Source organism: Colletotrichum aenigma, assembly GCF_013390185.1.
Source record: "Colletotrichum aenigma strain Cg56 chromosome Unknown KSG_Cg56_contig04, whole genome shotgun sequence".
In the NCBI taxonomy this organism is placed as follows: Eukaryota; Fungi; Ascomycota; class Sordariomycetes; order Glomerellales; family Glomerellaceae; genus Colletotrichum; species Colletotrichum aenigma.
This window is the reverse complement of record NW_023500910.1, coordinates 4,161,644-4,174,647: the sequence shown is the minus strand read 5'-3', so window position 1 is coordinate 4,174,647 and position 13,004 is coordinate 4,161,644. Positions and strand designations below refer to the sequence as shown.

Here is a 13,004-nt window from a genome sequence, read left to right as displayed (position 1 = left end):
CCTACCCAAGTAATATCTCAACCCGATCCCTCGCAACAGCATCCCAAACCCGCTGCACGACATGCCCCAGCCCCCTCCGGTAGCACACACCTCCCACCCTCTCAACCCACAGCACATTAACAAAGTCCACAATCTCGTCCTCGTCCATGTTGTCCCGGAACGCCTGGATATCAAACACGTGGCTCCCGCCCCTCTCGCTCGCCGTCGACACGGCAATGAACTCCAACTTCTCCTCCCCGGTGTGGTTCGCCCCCTGCAGGCCGAGCCAGCTGTCGTGCGCCGTCACGTTCCCGCACCACTTGCCCGTCCGCGACCAGATGTTCCCGATCGCAAGCGGCACGCCATATCCCCTGCCGGGCCCGGCGATTCCTACCGCGGAAGCACCATTGACAGCAGCCCCCGCGGCGGCGGCAGCACCTTTGCCATCCACTGGCGCAGCGTTCCTCGCCATCGCAAAGTCGACCTCCAGATAGGCCACCGTGGTGCTGAACGACAGTAGCGTCGCGTTCATGGAGTAATCCCCCAACGGCACCGCTGCCGCGTCCGGCCCGTTCATCTCCCCCACCGGCACCGGGTACCGGAAAACACACTCCGGATCCCCCGCATACCGAAACCCGCCACCGCCGCTCCTCGACCACCCCGCCGGCAACGGCTGCGTCCTGCGGTGCCGCCGGTCACGGAACATCAGCCCATCGTTCGGCAGCCGCGTGTACGTCGCCCGGTCGGTAAGCTCGAAGCTGACCAACGGCCTCAGCCGGAACGCGTACGGGCTCTTGAACCGCTTCTCCTTTCGGCCCCCTCCTGAGACCGGCGGCGCGTCCTGCACGTAATCCGCCGCCGCCCTCCACAGCGACATGTCCGCGGGAACCCCGTCGTAGTGCCACCCGAGCCAGCTCCAGCTCGGGAGCGGATTCATCCCCGTGACGGGCTGCACCATCATCCTCCTCCTGATCATCGCCCGGGGCTGCCACAGCATGGCGATGTCCAGGAAGCACACCGGCATCCCGAACACGAACCCGCCCGCGAAGGACTTGGACATGACCGTCGTGATGCCCCGCAGAGCCCTTGTCGTGTCGGACATGAGCGTCACCCGCCTCGAGCTGTAGTCCATCGCGATCCGCGCGTACTCGTCCATGTCGGGCCATACGGGGTGCAGGAACCCCGTCGCCGCAGGGAACGTCCGGGCCAGGCACGGCGCGTTCTTGTTGCCCCCTTTTAGTATCTTGCTGAATCGGCCCCCAGCCCCGGGCGCCCCCTGCCACACCTCGCAATGGCATTCCCATGTCACCGTCTCCTCGAACACGTACACTTTCCTCCTCGAGTACATCCCCTCCTGCACCGTCCACGCCCGTGTGGCCCACCTCGACCCAAGGATCAGATCCTCATGCTTCACCTTCCCCGGCGGCGCCTTCGCCGGCGTCCGCCTCACCAGCGCGTTCAGCCCGCTCTCCGCGTCCCCCGCTGCAGCAACGATCGTGAGGTACGCATTCGCAAACACGTAAGCCATATTCTTCACGTACTCCTCCCTCTCCACGTCGTCGTCCTGCACGATGCAGAACCGGTCCACCCACAGGTACTTCACCCCAACCTTCCTCGCCAGCCACATCGCGTCCAGGATCGTCTGCGGTATATCCGCATCGTCCAGACTCGCCGTCAGCATGTCCAGGTTCTCCCTCAACGTCTCCACGGGGCCCCTCGTGCTCGGCAGCGGCGGCTCGTACACGTAGCTCAGCGCGATATACCGGTCCGTCGCCCGCGCCCTCACAAGGCACCGATTGACGGAGTCGATCAGCCACAGCGGCCGCCACGTCTCCCCCGGCGGGCCGGAGCAGTGGTCGCCGTGCTCCGCGTTGCACGTGTCGAGCCACTCGCGCACGCGGGCGATGGGGTTGAACCTGCCCCCGGCCGTGGAGGCGGATGAGGCGCGCCGGGAGGGAGCCGTGAGGGAATTCCCCGCCGGCGGCTCACCTCCCTTGCGCGCCTGCCACGTGCTCATAAGCCGCTCCGTGATGCTCTGTCGTTTGCTGCCGTTGTGGTGGAGGGTGCTCTCGTTCGCCGGCGGCGCCGTTGGTCGTCGGAGGTGCGAGGGGTCTACCGCGACGCTGTGCCTCTTCAAGTCTCGCGGCGGACTGTCCCGTTCTCTGTCGCGGCGCGGACTCTCCCTATCCCAATCCCTATTGCGATTTCTCGGAACGTCTCTTTCGCGCCGTGGGCTTTCCCTGTCCCAGTCCCTATCGCGGCTTCTTGGGACGTCTCTCTCACGTCTCGGGCTCTCTCTCTCACGTCGCGGGCTCTCTCTTTCACGCCGCGGGCTCTCGCTGTCCCAATCTCTGTCACGGCTGGTCGGTAAGTCCCTTTCGCGGCGAGTACTCTCCCTGTCTCTGTCTCTTTCTCTGTCGTCGTCCTTGTCCCGGTCTCGATCCCGGTCTCTGTCGCGGTCCCGGGGGATACATCGATCCCCCCTGGGCAAGTCCCTCTCTCGCTCCCGTTTCTCAACCCTTGCAGGCTCGAACGAATCTCGTGGTTGCAAAGGTGTCGGCGCTGGCGGAGGCACAGGCGAGTACTGCTGCTGCGAATGCCTCTTCTGCGGCGGGGGCCGCTTCTGCCCGTGATTCTGAGGCGGGGGCGTCGGCGGTCTATATCCGCCCGCATCCTCCTCGTCCGACATTGAAGATGCAGAAGAAATGTCGTCCGGCAACACTGACGCAACTCCTGCTCCCACCCCATCTCCCCCAGGCCCTCCTCCCGCGGGTCCTGGACCCTTGGCCTCCGGACCGCTGCCGCGGGCGGACGGGGACGTGTGGTCCATCTAAAGCGTCTCACGATATCGGACGCAATGGCACTCTTTTCCCTTCCCAACAATTGACGAACACCAATAAAAACCTTAGAATGCGGGCATGCAACGGCAAGACCCCAAAGCAAAGGTCGGGAAAATAAAAAAGAGTTTGGTGTGTGCGTACGTGTGCCTAACGCACACCACGACGCAGTCTCCCTCAAAACCTGCTGCGCTCGCTGCGCGCGCGCGCCCCTCTGCGCCGTGGCCCCTCCCTCTAAAGTAAGGAAAAGGCAAGGTAAGGCAGGCGATCAACCGTGCGACGGACGTCTCCAGTCCAGCTCAGCCCAGCCCAACCCAAGCCCTTCAAAGACAGACGGAGCCCAAGTGGAATCGATGCCGCAGTGCTGTAAAAGTGCAGCGCCGATGAACGCGACCGATATCCGATGAAAAGCGACGTTGGCTCCGATGGTTTTCGTTGATGTATGCGTATTGCGACAGAGATGTCGAGGGAGGAAAAACAGAAAGAGAGAAGATGTACAGAGTAGAAATGCGGCTTTGCGACACGCGGCTTTCTGCCAGTGAGAGCGATCAGCGTGCGTGAGAGGGTGCGTGAGAGATGGATGAGAGAGGTCAGCGCTCCGCCACCCCCGGCCCGCCCGCCGAACCAACCTCGATCGCTCCATCCCACCACCACCACCACCACCGCCCCCAGCCCCCTCTATTAAGCCAAAATTAAGGCCGCACGAAAAACAATAATCATGGGGAGCTTTGCTGGCTTGGGGGAGGGGCCTTCAACACTAATTACGATTGACACCCAACCCAACAGGGGCGTTCCCTACTCCATTTCAGGGCGAATTGATCAACCGTCGAATCCAATCAATAGGGACACAGGCGTGTAGAGACATCGCGACATTCGCCATGACACACTGGGCACTTTTTGGGTACGTTTTCAGAAAGTGAATCGGCCGATACATCGTGCTCACATCTATTAAAATACAATTGCTTGCTAATCTAACATACTCGCGAACGAGGCTTCTACCGCCGTGAAACCGGGGATAGAGTACCTCGTCAGCCATCCTCCATTCGAAAGCCTCTTGCCCCGGTGGCCCTTATTTTGGCCCATGGTATTTGTTGTATGAGTGCCGTTCCGCCGTAACCTTTACATATTGCAAAAACCGCCCCTAACCGTTACGCCTGGAAAATGTGTAGAAGGGTTTGACAGTGACGTCGTGGTCTTCGAGCCAGCCGGCACTTGCCACCAGATGAATCGTTCAGTTTACGCCGCCATCGTGCCTTGCGTCGAACCCGGAAAAGAAACGACCATCAAAGTTCATTAAACATCACCTTCCTGTGACCACTGACACGTCAGAATTGAAGACCCTAATCCTCATCGCTTTGAGCTCCGTTGGCACTGCCATTTGCTTCTTTCGTGCCGTTTGTTGACGAGATGAGCTTGATTCTAGTGCCAGAGGTTGTCGGTTGAGGTGTCCCAACGCTCGCACTAGCGCTCGGCGCCGCAGACCCCTCCTTGTTGGCCGCTATTTCACTTTCAAGCTCTCGTAGCTCGGAATGCTTCTCAAGCTCCTTTTCAAGCTCTGCATGGAAGAATTTCTGGTAAAGGTTAGCAAATTATTTCAATCGGCGGGGGCTTCGTCACTAACCTGAAGAACTTGGGCATCCTGGTAGAGCAGCGATGCCTCCTCGTTGTACGTCTGGCAGTTGTTGAACATCAGATCGACGTCCTTGCGCATCTCGCTCAAGCTGTAGTACTGATTCTTCTTGATCTTGGTCTCGATTTGTTTCATCGAGATGGGGTTCTGGATGATCAAGTAGTAGTCGGCGTAGTCGCGCTTGGGAGGCAGTACCAGGAACGGTCCAATGATAATGCGCTTGCCCGCCACTGACTCGTCGTCATCCTCCTCCTCAGGCGGCTCAGGATCATCGACTTCGAGATTCATCATGCCATCGTAGAGAGCACGCAGACTGGTCTGCAGGACTTGACGTTGGTGGGGATTAACACGTGGGACATCAGCGACCGCAGACACGGACACGGCTTTGGGTCTGCCCTGGGGACCGCGACGCTTCTTGGCAGGGGGCTCATCGTCACCCTCCTCTGCTTTACGCTTCTCCTGGTTCTTGCCGCCCGGCTTGCGGCCCCTCTTCTTCGGTGTCTCCACCTCTTCAGTGCTGGCGCGGCTAGCGGAAGGCGATGCCTCGGCGGCGTTCATGATGGCGGTCCTCTTGAGCTTGTTGGTCTCTCGCTTGTCCTTGCGAGCTTGCTTTCGGGCGGCCGCAGCTTCAGGAGAGTCATCATCATCGTCCACTGCCATGAGCCACTGCTCCTCGGTGAGACCATCGTCGTATTTGACCTTCGTGCGCTCACGAGCTCCACGTCCCAGACTGGTCTCTTGCTCCTCTTCGATAACGGTTCCGTCGCCAAGATAAATATCGGGCAGTTCATCCTCAGCCATTAGACGAGGCTTGGCTTGTTTGCCGGGTCCGTCGCCGTAGATTGGATCATTCCTGCGCTCTTCATCTATCTTCTGGAAGACACCGATCTCATCGTCGTTACGAGCCAGAAGCATGTTGAGCTCGTCATCGTCCATCTCGTCCTGCTCGCCCGTTTCAGCCATATCGGCAGTCTCGAGGAGTGTTCGCAGCATGGCATCACGGTCTGTCTCCGTAGACTTGTTGTCGAAACGACCGGCCTGAATAACCTTGCCGTCCATGTCAAGCTTGAACCTGGCTCTCTCAAGAATCTTCTCCTCAACTGAGTTGGAGCTGATCAGACGCAAGATTCGCACCTCGTTCTTTTGACCAATACGATGAGCACGATCCTGGGCCTGCAAATCCTGATGAGGGTTCCAATCAGAATCGTAGATAATGACAGTGTCAGCAGTCTGCAAGTTCAGACCCAAACCACCAGCACGTGTGGAGAGCAGGAACATGAAGTACTCGGAGTCGGGGGCGTTGAACTCGCGCAACAAGTCGGAACGCTCGTCTGACTTGGTCGTACCATCCAGACGCATATACTTCATGTTGCGGTACCTGAGATAGTCCTCCATAATGTCCATGATGGCTGTCATCTGGAAGAACATGAGCACACGATGGCCAGTCGCCTTGTACTTGGGCAGAATGCGGTCCAGCAGCTCAAACTTGCCAGCTGTTCTCCACAGCAGATCGTTGCTGACGTTCATCGGGTTCAGCAAATTTTCGACCTCGTCGAAAACGAACGGATGGTTGCAAAGCTTTCGGAGCTGCATGATCATGTTGCTCAGACCACGAGCACCAGTCTTGCCGCCCTGTCCGTCGCTGACGAGAATCTTGTTGTGGGTGACCATCTGCTTGTACAGCTTGGACTGGAGAGCCGAGAACTTGCACTTGATGACCTTTTCTGTCTTGTCCGGCAGGTCCTTCTCGACATCCTTCTTCAAACGACGAAGCAGGAATGGACGCAGCACTTTGTGCAAACGACGAATGACGAGAATCTGCTCTTCTTCCGTCAGGTCCATCTTGTCTTGACCTCCCGTGTTGGCAAAAGGCGTGTTGAACCATTCATCGAAGGTCTTAGCTGACTTGAAAATGGTCGGGAGCGTGAAGTTGAGCATGGCCCACAGTTCAGTAAGGTTGTTCTGCAGCGGCGTTCCAGTCAAAATAAGGCGGAATCGGGTGTGGTAGTACTGCTGAATCGTGGACGTCAACTTGGAGTTCTGGTTCTTCATGCGATGGCCTTCGTCGATAATCATGTGGAACCACTTGATTTTACTCAAGATCGGACGGTCCTTGATAATGTACTCGTAGGTGGTCAACAGAACTTGGAACCGTCCCTGGCGGATCTTATCCTGCTGCTGCTTTCTGGCCAGAGGCGGGCCCTTGTACACAATCTTGGACACGGACGGCGCCCACTTTTCGAACTCCAAGGTCCAGTTGGTGAGAGTACTGAGGGGCACAATGACGAGGTACGGGCCTTCCTGCTTCTTGCGCTCAATCAGGTAGGTGACCAGACTGATTGTCTGAATGGTTTTACCGAGACCCATCTCGTCGGCAAGGATACCATTGAGGTTGTTGTTGTAGAGCGAGATCATCCACTGCAGACCCTTGATCTGGTACTCCTTGAGAGTACCACCGACCAAAATATTGGCTTGCTCTGTGACCTCTTCCTTGATGCGATGAGCCACAGCATAGTAGTCGATCTTCCGTGCGCTTTCTTCGTCGTCACTATCCACTTCACTGGGCTCCTCTTCCTCTTCTTGGATCTCGTCGTCGAACTGCTCTTGTTGGGCCTTCCGTTGCTGGCTCTTGACGGACGCAGCAAGCTGGCGCAAGAAACCATCGGTCTGCCTGAGAAGGTGGGTGATACGGGTATCCTTGGCTTCGTCGAGCAACTTGAGATAAGCCTCCTCGTCGTTAGCCTTAAGAGCCTGGAGACGCTGCTTCGCAGTGCGCTCAATTCTCTTCTGCTCTTCCTTCTCGATGTTGTAATGCTGTGCAAACATGAGTTTGTTGAGCTTGTTGGACTTGTTGCGCTGACTGGATGCGGTTTGCTGAATCTCGTTGCGATGTTGAGTAATAGCTTGGAGGAAGTCGATGTGCCTCTTCTTCTCCCGGTTTTCGCGAATGTCTCGCTGCTGCTTCTCCAACTTCTCAGTAATTCTAGCCTCACGAACAGTCATCTTCTTTGTACGGCGGTACCCAGATCGATTAGTCGTCATAGCGAGGTTGTCGTAGAACATCATGGAACGGCCTATCTTATCTCTCAATGCGCGCTGCTTTGCATAGAGACCTAGACTCTTCATTTCGATGATGGCTTTAACCTTGGCACTGTCGTCAAGCTCAACATTCTCCTTGGTGGCATCCCAATGAGCAATGTTCGCCGGGGTAGCTCTCAGCTCGGCATAGCGATCTCTCATGCGGTTGAAGACAACCAATTCACGCTCATATCGCAGGTGTTCGAAGTCTACTCCAGTCGGGAACAGGCCAGGGATAAGCTTGCGGTTCTTGCGCTGTGTGTGTTCAAAGTGACTGATGGATTTGCGAACCAAGGTAGGGTCATCGTATGGGGCCTTGACGGTCTTGAAAGTTGGACCTTGAACCTCTGGCACAGATTCGGGCTTCGGCTCACCAGCAGCGGAACCGGGCTGGGCGGAGTCGCGAGATGGCGCTTTTGGTGTTGATGAAGCAGCATGGGCGGCGGCTTCTGCGGCGATGGCCTTGCGGCGCTCGCGCTGAGCAAAGATAGCCTGCTGCATCGGCAGGGGTACTCCAGCGTTCTTTGTCAAGAGCTTGAATGCATGAATCTGCTGACGAAGCAGACTCAGCTGCTGCGGGTTGAACTGGCCAGCTCCAGGTCCAGCAGACGGGGCTGCAGTGGCTGGTGAGCCAGACGCGGCGGCATTATTTGAGGTCTGTGCCGGCAGTGCAGAGGCACCAAGAGCGGTAGATGATGGAGGTTGTGTTGGTTGAGGCTGCTGCTGTTGGCCAGGCTGCGCGCCATTGACAGCACCATTGGGGCCAGCTTGTTGCATCTGTCGCTGCATTTGCTGCTGTTGCTGCAGAAATTGTTGTTGCTTCTGTCGCATACGGGCTTGTTGTTGGAAGGACAAGACGAACTGTTCGGCCTTGATGTATTCGGGATCGGTGTTCGGGACGCCACTTTCTCTCATCTGCTTGAATTTCTGGGTCGTGTTAGCATCATCCATTGAAAGCAAGAGGATTGACCGTCGCAGAGATGCATGCCCATCGCAGACTATGGGTAGAGAGATCTTACGTTAAATATCTCCTGGGCCTGTTGAGGTGTGGTGGCTGCCATGCCGGCGCCAGGGAGCTGGACGGCAGGCGGTGCTTGAACAGAAGCCATTTTGGCAGTGTATGCGCTGCAAATCTATGGACTGCTGGAATCTCAAGAGATGCAGGGACTATCTCGTGCGCATTATCTTGCAGGAAGACTCGTGTAGGTGGACAAGTGGAGCCGTGTGGAAGGTTGGTCGCGCGCTGGGCTCGTCGCGAAATGAAAGACTAGAATGCTAATAGTGGTTGTGATGAAAAATCCGGCGCGTCGTCGACAACACGGCGAGGCAGGGAGCGGCGGCGTCGGGTCGGGCTGAAAAACGCGATGCCGTGGGGAAACTAGATACACGGCGGTCGCGTGGATGTCGTTCACCGAGATGGACGATGGAGTTTGGCCGCCAACCTAATGGGCTGTGGTGCCGCGAATGGAAGCGTGGGGGGGAACGGGTGGAAGGGGGCAATCGCGGTTGAGGCGAAAATGCGATTTGGGGAGAAAGGCGCGACGTCGGGGCGTTGCCTCGAGCGTAATGCGCGAGGAAATCGCGTCGAAAAGGTTGCTGGACAATTTTTCGAGATGGTGTCGATGCCTGCAGAGGGGGTATGGCGATTTTTCGATGCGCGCGGTGCCGGTTGAGATGGAGAGGTGAGGACAACGACAAGATTCATTGATGGTTGGTGCGGTCTGTGAAACGCGGTCCCCGTAATTTTCAGCACAGCAAGATGTTGATGCCTGAGGCGTCACGCGCTAGGCTTATTACATACAAGCGAGGGCGCTCGGGCCATTTTTTTCCTTGGTCCGACGCAGGCAGGAAGCAGCAGCAGGCAGGTGCTTGCTCATTTGACTGGCTGGCTTCGGACTTACAAGGTACCTACCTTCCGTGCTTCCTTACCAGCTTACCTGCCAGGTGCCTTGCCGGCCACCTTCGCCTAACGTAACGCCTGTCCCAGCCGCCAGAGAATGCCAGATCCACGCCGCTTGGCATCTGTGATTGCGGGAGGCTTGAGGCTCTGGTCTTGTTTCCAGGCACCTGAGAGCAGGATGAAATAAAGATACATGGTTCCGTCGCACCTAGGGGCGCGTCGCTTCATTCCTTCCTCCAGTCGCGCTCCCTTCCCACCCCACGCAGAAGAACCCTGGGCCTGGCCCGATGAGTTGGCCGCCCGCCCAGGATGCCCACATTGCTGCAAGTCACAGTAGCGCTTGCGTGTCGCCCTGCATCCTCTCCAAAGACTACTCTCCAGCAAAGCTAATCGGAGAGATGAACGGGTGGAGTTCTGCTCGCAAATGTCTCGCCAGTAGCAGCTTTCCCCGGCTAGAAAACTCACCCAAGGTTCCAAACCCATCATGCCATCACCAATCGGCTCTCGACCGACCACTTGCCAAGAATATTTCCTAACCCAATTGCCCTACGAGGATACTGGAGAACATGGCTAACGGGATTATCATCACCGCTTAGCCTTCTTCTTCTCAGGCCCTTCCTCCTCATCGCTCAAGTTCGCATACTGTGTCACAGGCTGTGTCTTCTGCCAAGCAGCCGTGAACATTGGGTCTTTGTTCGCGGCTTCAGCATACTTGAGCAATGCCTCTCGAGGATCCTCGTGCAGCATCTTCGCGAGCGGAATATTCTCAGCGATGTGCTTCTCGTCCGGCTGATTTCTCATGAACGGCGTCTGCTCCAGCACCGCAGGTCTTCTCGGGTCGCGAGACTTGCCGGATGCTGTAACTCCGCCCGTTCTCCTGCCAGCCATCGCACCGCCCGGTGTGACGATCGAATCACCCGACATTCCAACAGACATGTCGGTCGTGCGAGACGGATCGTCATCAATGTGCCGCTTCTTCGGCGCTCGTGACATGACCTCGACGGCGCCGCGAGTAGACATTGTCGGATTGTACAAGACATGGGTCTCTCCATTCGCCGATCCAGTGACAATCTGGTTGATTTTCGGGTGCCAGTCGACCGTGATGAGAGGCGCTCCTGGCGTGATGGGCGTGACATGCTCGGGGCGTAGGTTTCCGGGATTGAGAATGTGCAAATCGCCGTTCGCGGAACCCGTCAGGATGCTGGTCGAGTTTGGCGAATACCGAATATTGCTCATCGGGAAATGGTCCGATGTAGAGGCGTGGTCCACTGTAACGAGAGGCGTCTTGAACTTGCGTGTGTCCCACAGCTTGATGGTGTTGTCTCCTCCTCGAGTGACCACCATCCGGCCATCGGAAGAAATGTCAATGCCACCAGTCCATGTATCCGGCTTGTGGGCATCGCGGATCTCGGCAGTGGGCCGTGAAAAGGGGCTATTGCCGCTGAACATGACCAAAGACCCGTCCAATGCTGCTGCGACAAGCACGTTGTTGCCTCCTTGCATTGGTGAGCCCCATGCGACCGCCGTCATCCTCGTCCGACCGGCCGACCCGGCCGCCTTCGATTTGAAGACAATCACATCTCTCTGGCTGCGCTTGTTGTTGACGTCCCAAATTCTGAGGGTACTGTCTGTGCCGGCAGTGATGCAGAGGTTCTTGTCGGCAGGATGCCATGTGCCGGTTGTAACCTCCGAAATATGGCCTTTAGTATTGTTCATGTCCCGAAGATACATGTCGCCCTTAACAAACTCGGTCAAGATATCGCCGTCCCTCGACATGATCTTTGCTTGTGGGTGTGCGGAGACACATAGGAAGGCGCTGCCCGACAAGTGATTGAACTCGACATGGTGGATCGGATGCGACTCGGCGCTCGCAGCAGAAGCCTTCGTTTCCCAAGGGTCGACAGTTCGAAATGCCCGCAGTGTGCTCGGCGTCATGGAGGCGAAATCGTGCAGGTTGATTTTGCAGTCGAGAGAAGCCGAGACGAGTCGTCCGCCGGCGGGATCCAACGTCACCGTCGTTACCGCTCTTTCGTGGGTCTTCAGTACCAGCTCATGGGAAACGGGGTAATCGTCGCCGTCATCCGAATCGTCCGAGTCCGAGTTTGAGTCGCTGTCACTGTCACTAACTGAGTCGGGCTTCTTCTCGGTCTGTTCAGTTTTGGGCGGACCTGCGGATCCTTCTTTAGAGCCCCCCGCCGAGGCCTTCTCTGTTGTTCTTCGGCTGCGGTCGATTTGGGCGGCAATATTGGCTTCCTTGGACTTCTTGCCGAATGAGACGGGAAGGAATGCGCGCATGGGGTCATCCTCGGCGAGCTCTGGTCCTTCGACCACAAAGTCGTCTTCGTCGCTCATCGTGGCAGTTCTGTCGGTGTGTGGCGCGGAGGAGTTTTGGAAAGAGGAAAGAAAGATGCTGGGCTCAAAATCTAGATAGAACGGCTGGGCCTAAAGTATGGGGTGATGTCAGGCGGAAGCCGTTCCTTCGGCCAGGGTCCTTGCCTAAGCGAAAGCTAGTGGAACGCTAGCAGCTGGATGGAGCTGCACCAGCATGACCAGAGCACTACCTTGCCTATCCGCACCTCCACGACGTGGCACTCTAGTGAGGAAGGACCAATTGTTGCAGACACGGCAGAGACACGCTTAAGACAGTGGGAATCGAGGTCCATTTTCGGGAAGTCGCAGCCAGCCAGCTTTTCGGGATATGAGAGGCAGACTGCATCACTTCAAGTGTTGGGATAGCCGTTTGGATGGTGGAGACTTCGGCGCCGATCCCCGCAGGCATGCCGTCCACTTCATTTCGTCTCCTTTTGAAAGACCAGCCAGCGTCGCAATTGCATGCGAGCAAATCTTTCTGTTGACCGTCTAACGTGATATCGCGGGCAACCGGTCACAGAATAGTTGGGCAAAACCGCACCAGTTCCGAATTTGGGGAAAGAGGCGGGTTCGTCCCTAGGTATGGATGCTTGGTGGTGGCTCAGGTTATGGTGAACATCCCACTGGTTTCTACGTGTGTACTTCGAAAAACGTTCCGCAAGTTAAAATGGAGTCAGAACTAAAACATCGAAGTCTGCTTCAGGTTCGATGTCGGTGCACCTTGCGCCGTTGAACCAATGTTTGACATGACCAACAGCTGTGGCACAACGACTTCCTCCATTATCCAGAATGGAGACAGGTAAAGCACGCAGTTGGGACTCGGTCGACGTAGAACCTTTCGATAAACAACCCACAACGAGACTCCTGTGCACTCCACTCCTATATGTGGTGTTGGGTTCTCCTTATAGAAGCTATCTAATTGCAAAATTGTTTCTACACACAGCTATTACTACACATTTCTGAAGTGAGTGTGGTCAACTTAAAGGAGTCAGTAGAAACCGATATAAGCAGGAGTAGAGAGACTTCAAACAGAAGAGAATCAGAAAGAGATGAGAAACGAATGTTGACTCGATTGAGAAATATAATAACATAATTTCGAAATTAAGGCACACTCCCTGCAAAGGCACTACACGAATGTTGCTTTAGGTTGAATACGTCTGCTTGCAGAGACTTCTCTGAGGGATCCCTCTGTCCAATCTGTCCAATCTGT

At 56.6% G+C, this 13,004-nt stretch overlaps 3 protein-coding genes across 3 annotated transcripts; all 3 read right to left on the bottom strand.

Annotated features, from left to right (window-relative positions):
• Window position 1: 1 nt before the first annotated feature.
• Window positions 2-2,809, bottom strand: nipblb-1 (Nipped-B-like protein B; the record flags this gene model as incomplete). Its single annotated transcript, XM_037322207.1, has 1 exon — window positions 2-2,809. One exon carries the CDS (start codon window positions 2,807-2,809, stop codon window positions 2-4), a length of 2,808 nt encoding a protein of 935 aa, XP_037179117.1.
• Window positions 2,810-4,156: 1,347 nt separating this feature from the next.
• On the bottom strand, window positions 4,157-8,633 carry snf21 (Chromatin structure-remodeling complex subunit snf21; the record flags this gene model as incomplete). Its single annotated transcript, XM_037322206.1, has 3 exons — window positions 4,157-4,387; window positions 4,438-8,451; window positions 8,544-8,633. 3 exons carry the CDS (start codon window positions 8,631-8,633, stop codon window positions 4,157-4,159), a joined length of 4,335 nt encoding a protein of 1,444 aa, XP_037179102.1.
• Window positions 8,634-10,009: 1,376 nt separating this feature from the next.
• Window positions 10,010-11,776, bottom strand: CGCA056_v006956 (putative WD repeat-containing protein; the record flags this gene model as incomplete). Its single annotated transcript, XM_037322205.1, has 1 exon — window positions 10,010-11,776. One exon carries the CDS (start codon window positions 11,774-11,776, stop codon window positions 10,010-10,012), a length of 1,767 nt encoding a protein of 588 aa, XP_037179103.1.
• Between the last annotated feature and the right edge of the window lie 1,228 nt (window positions 11,777-13,004).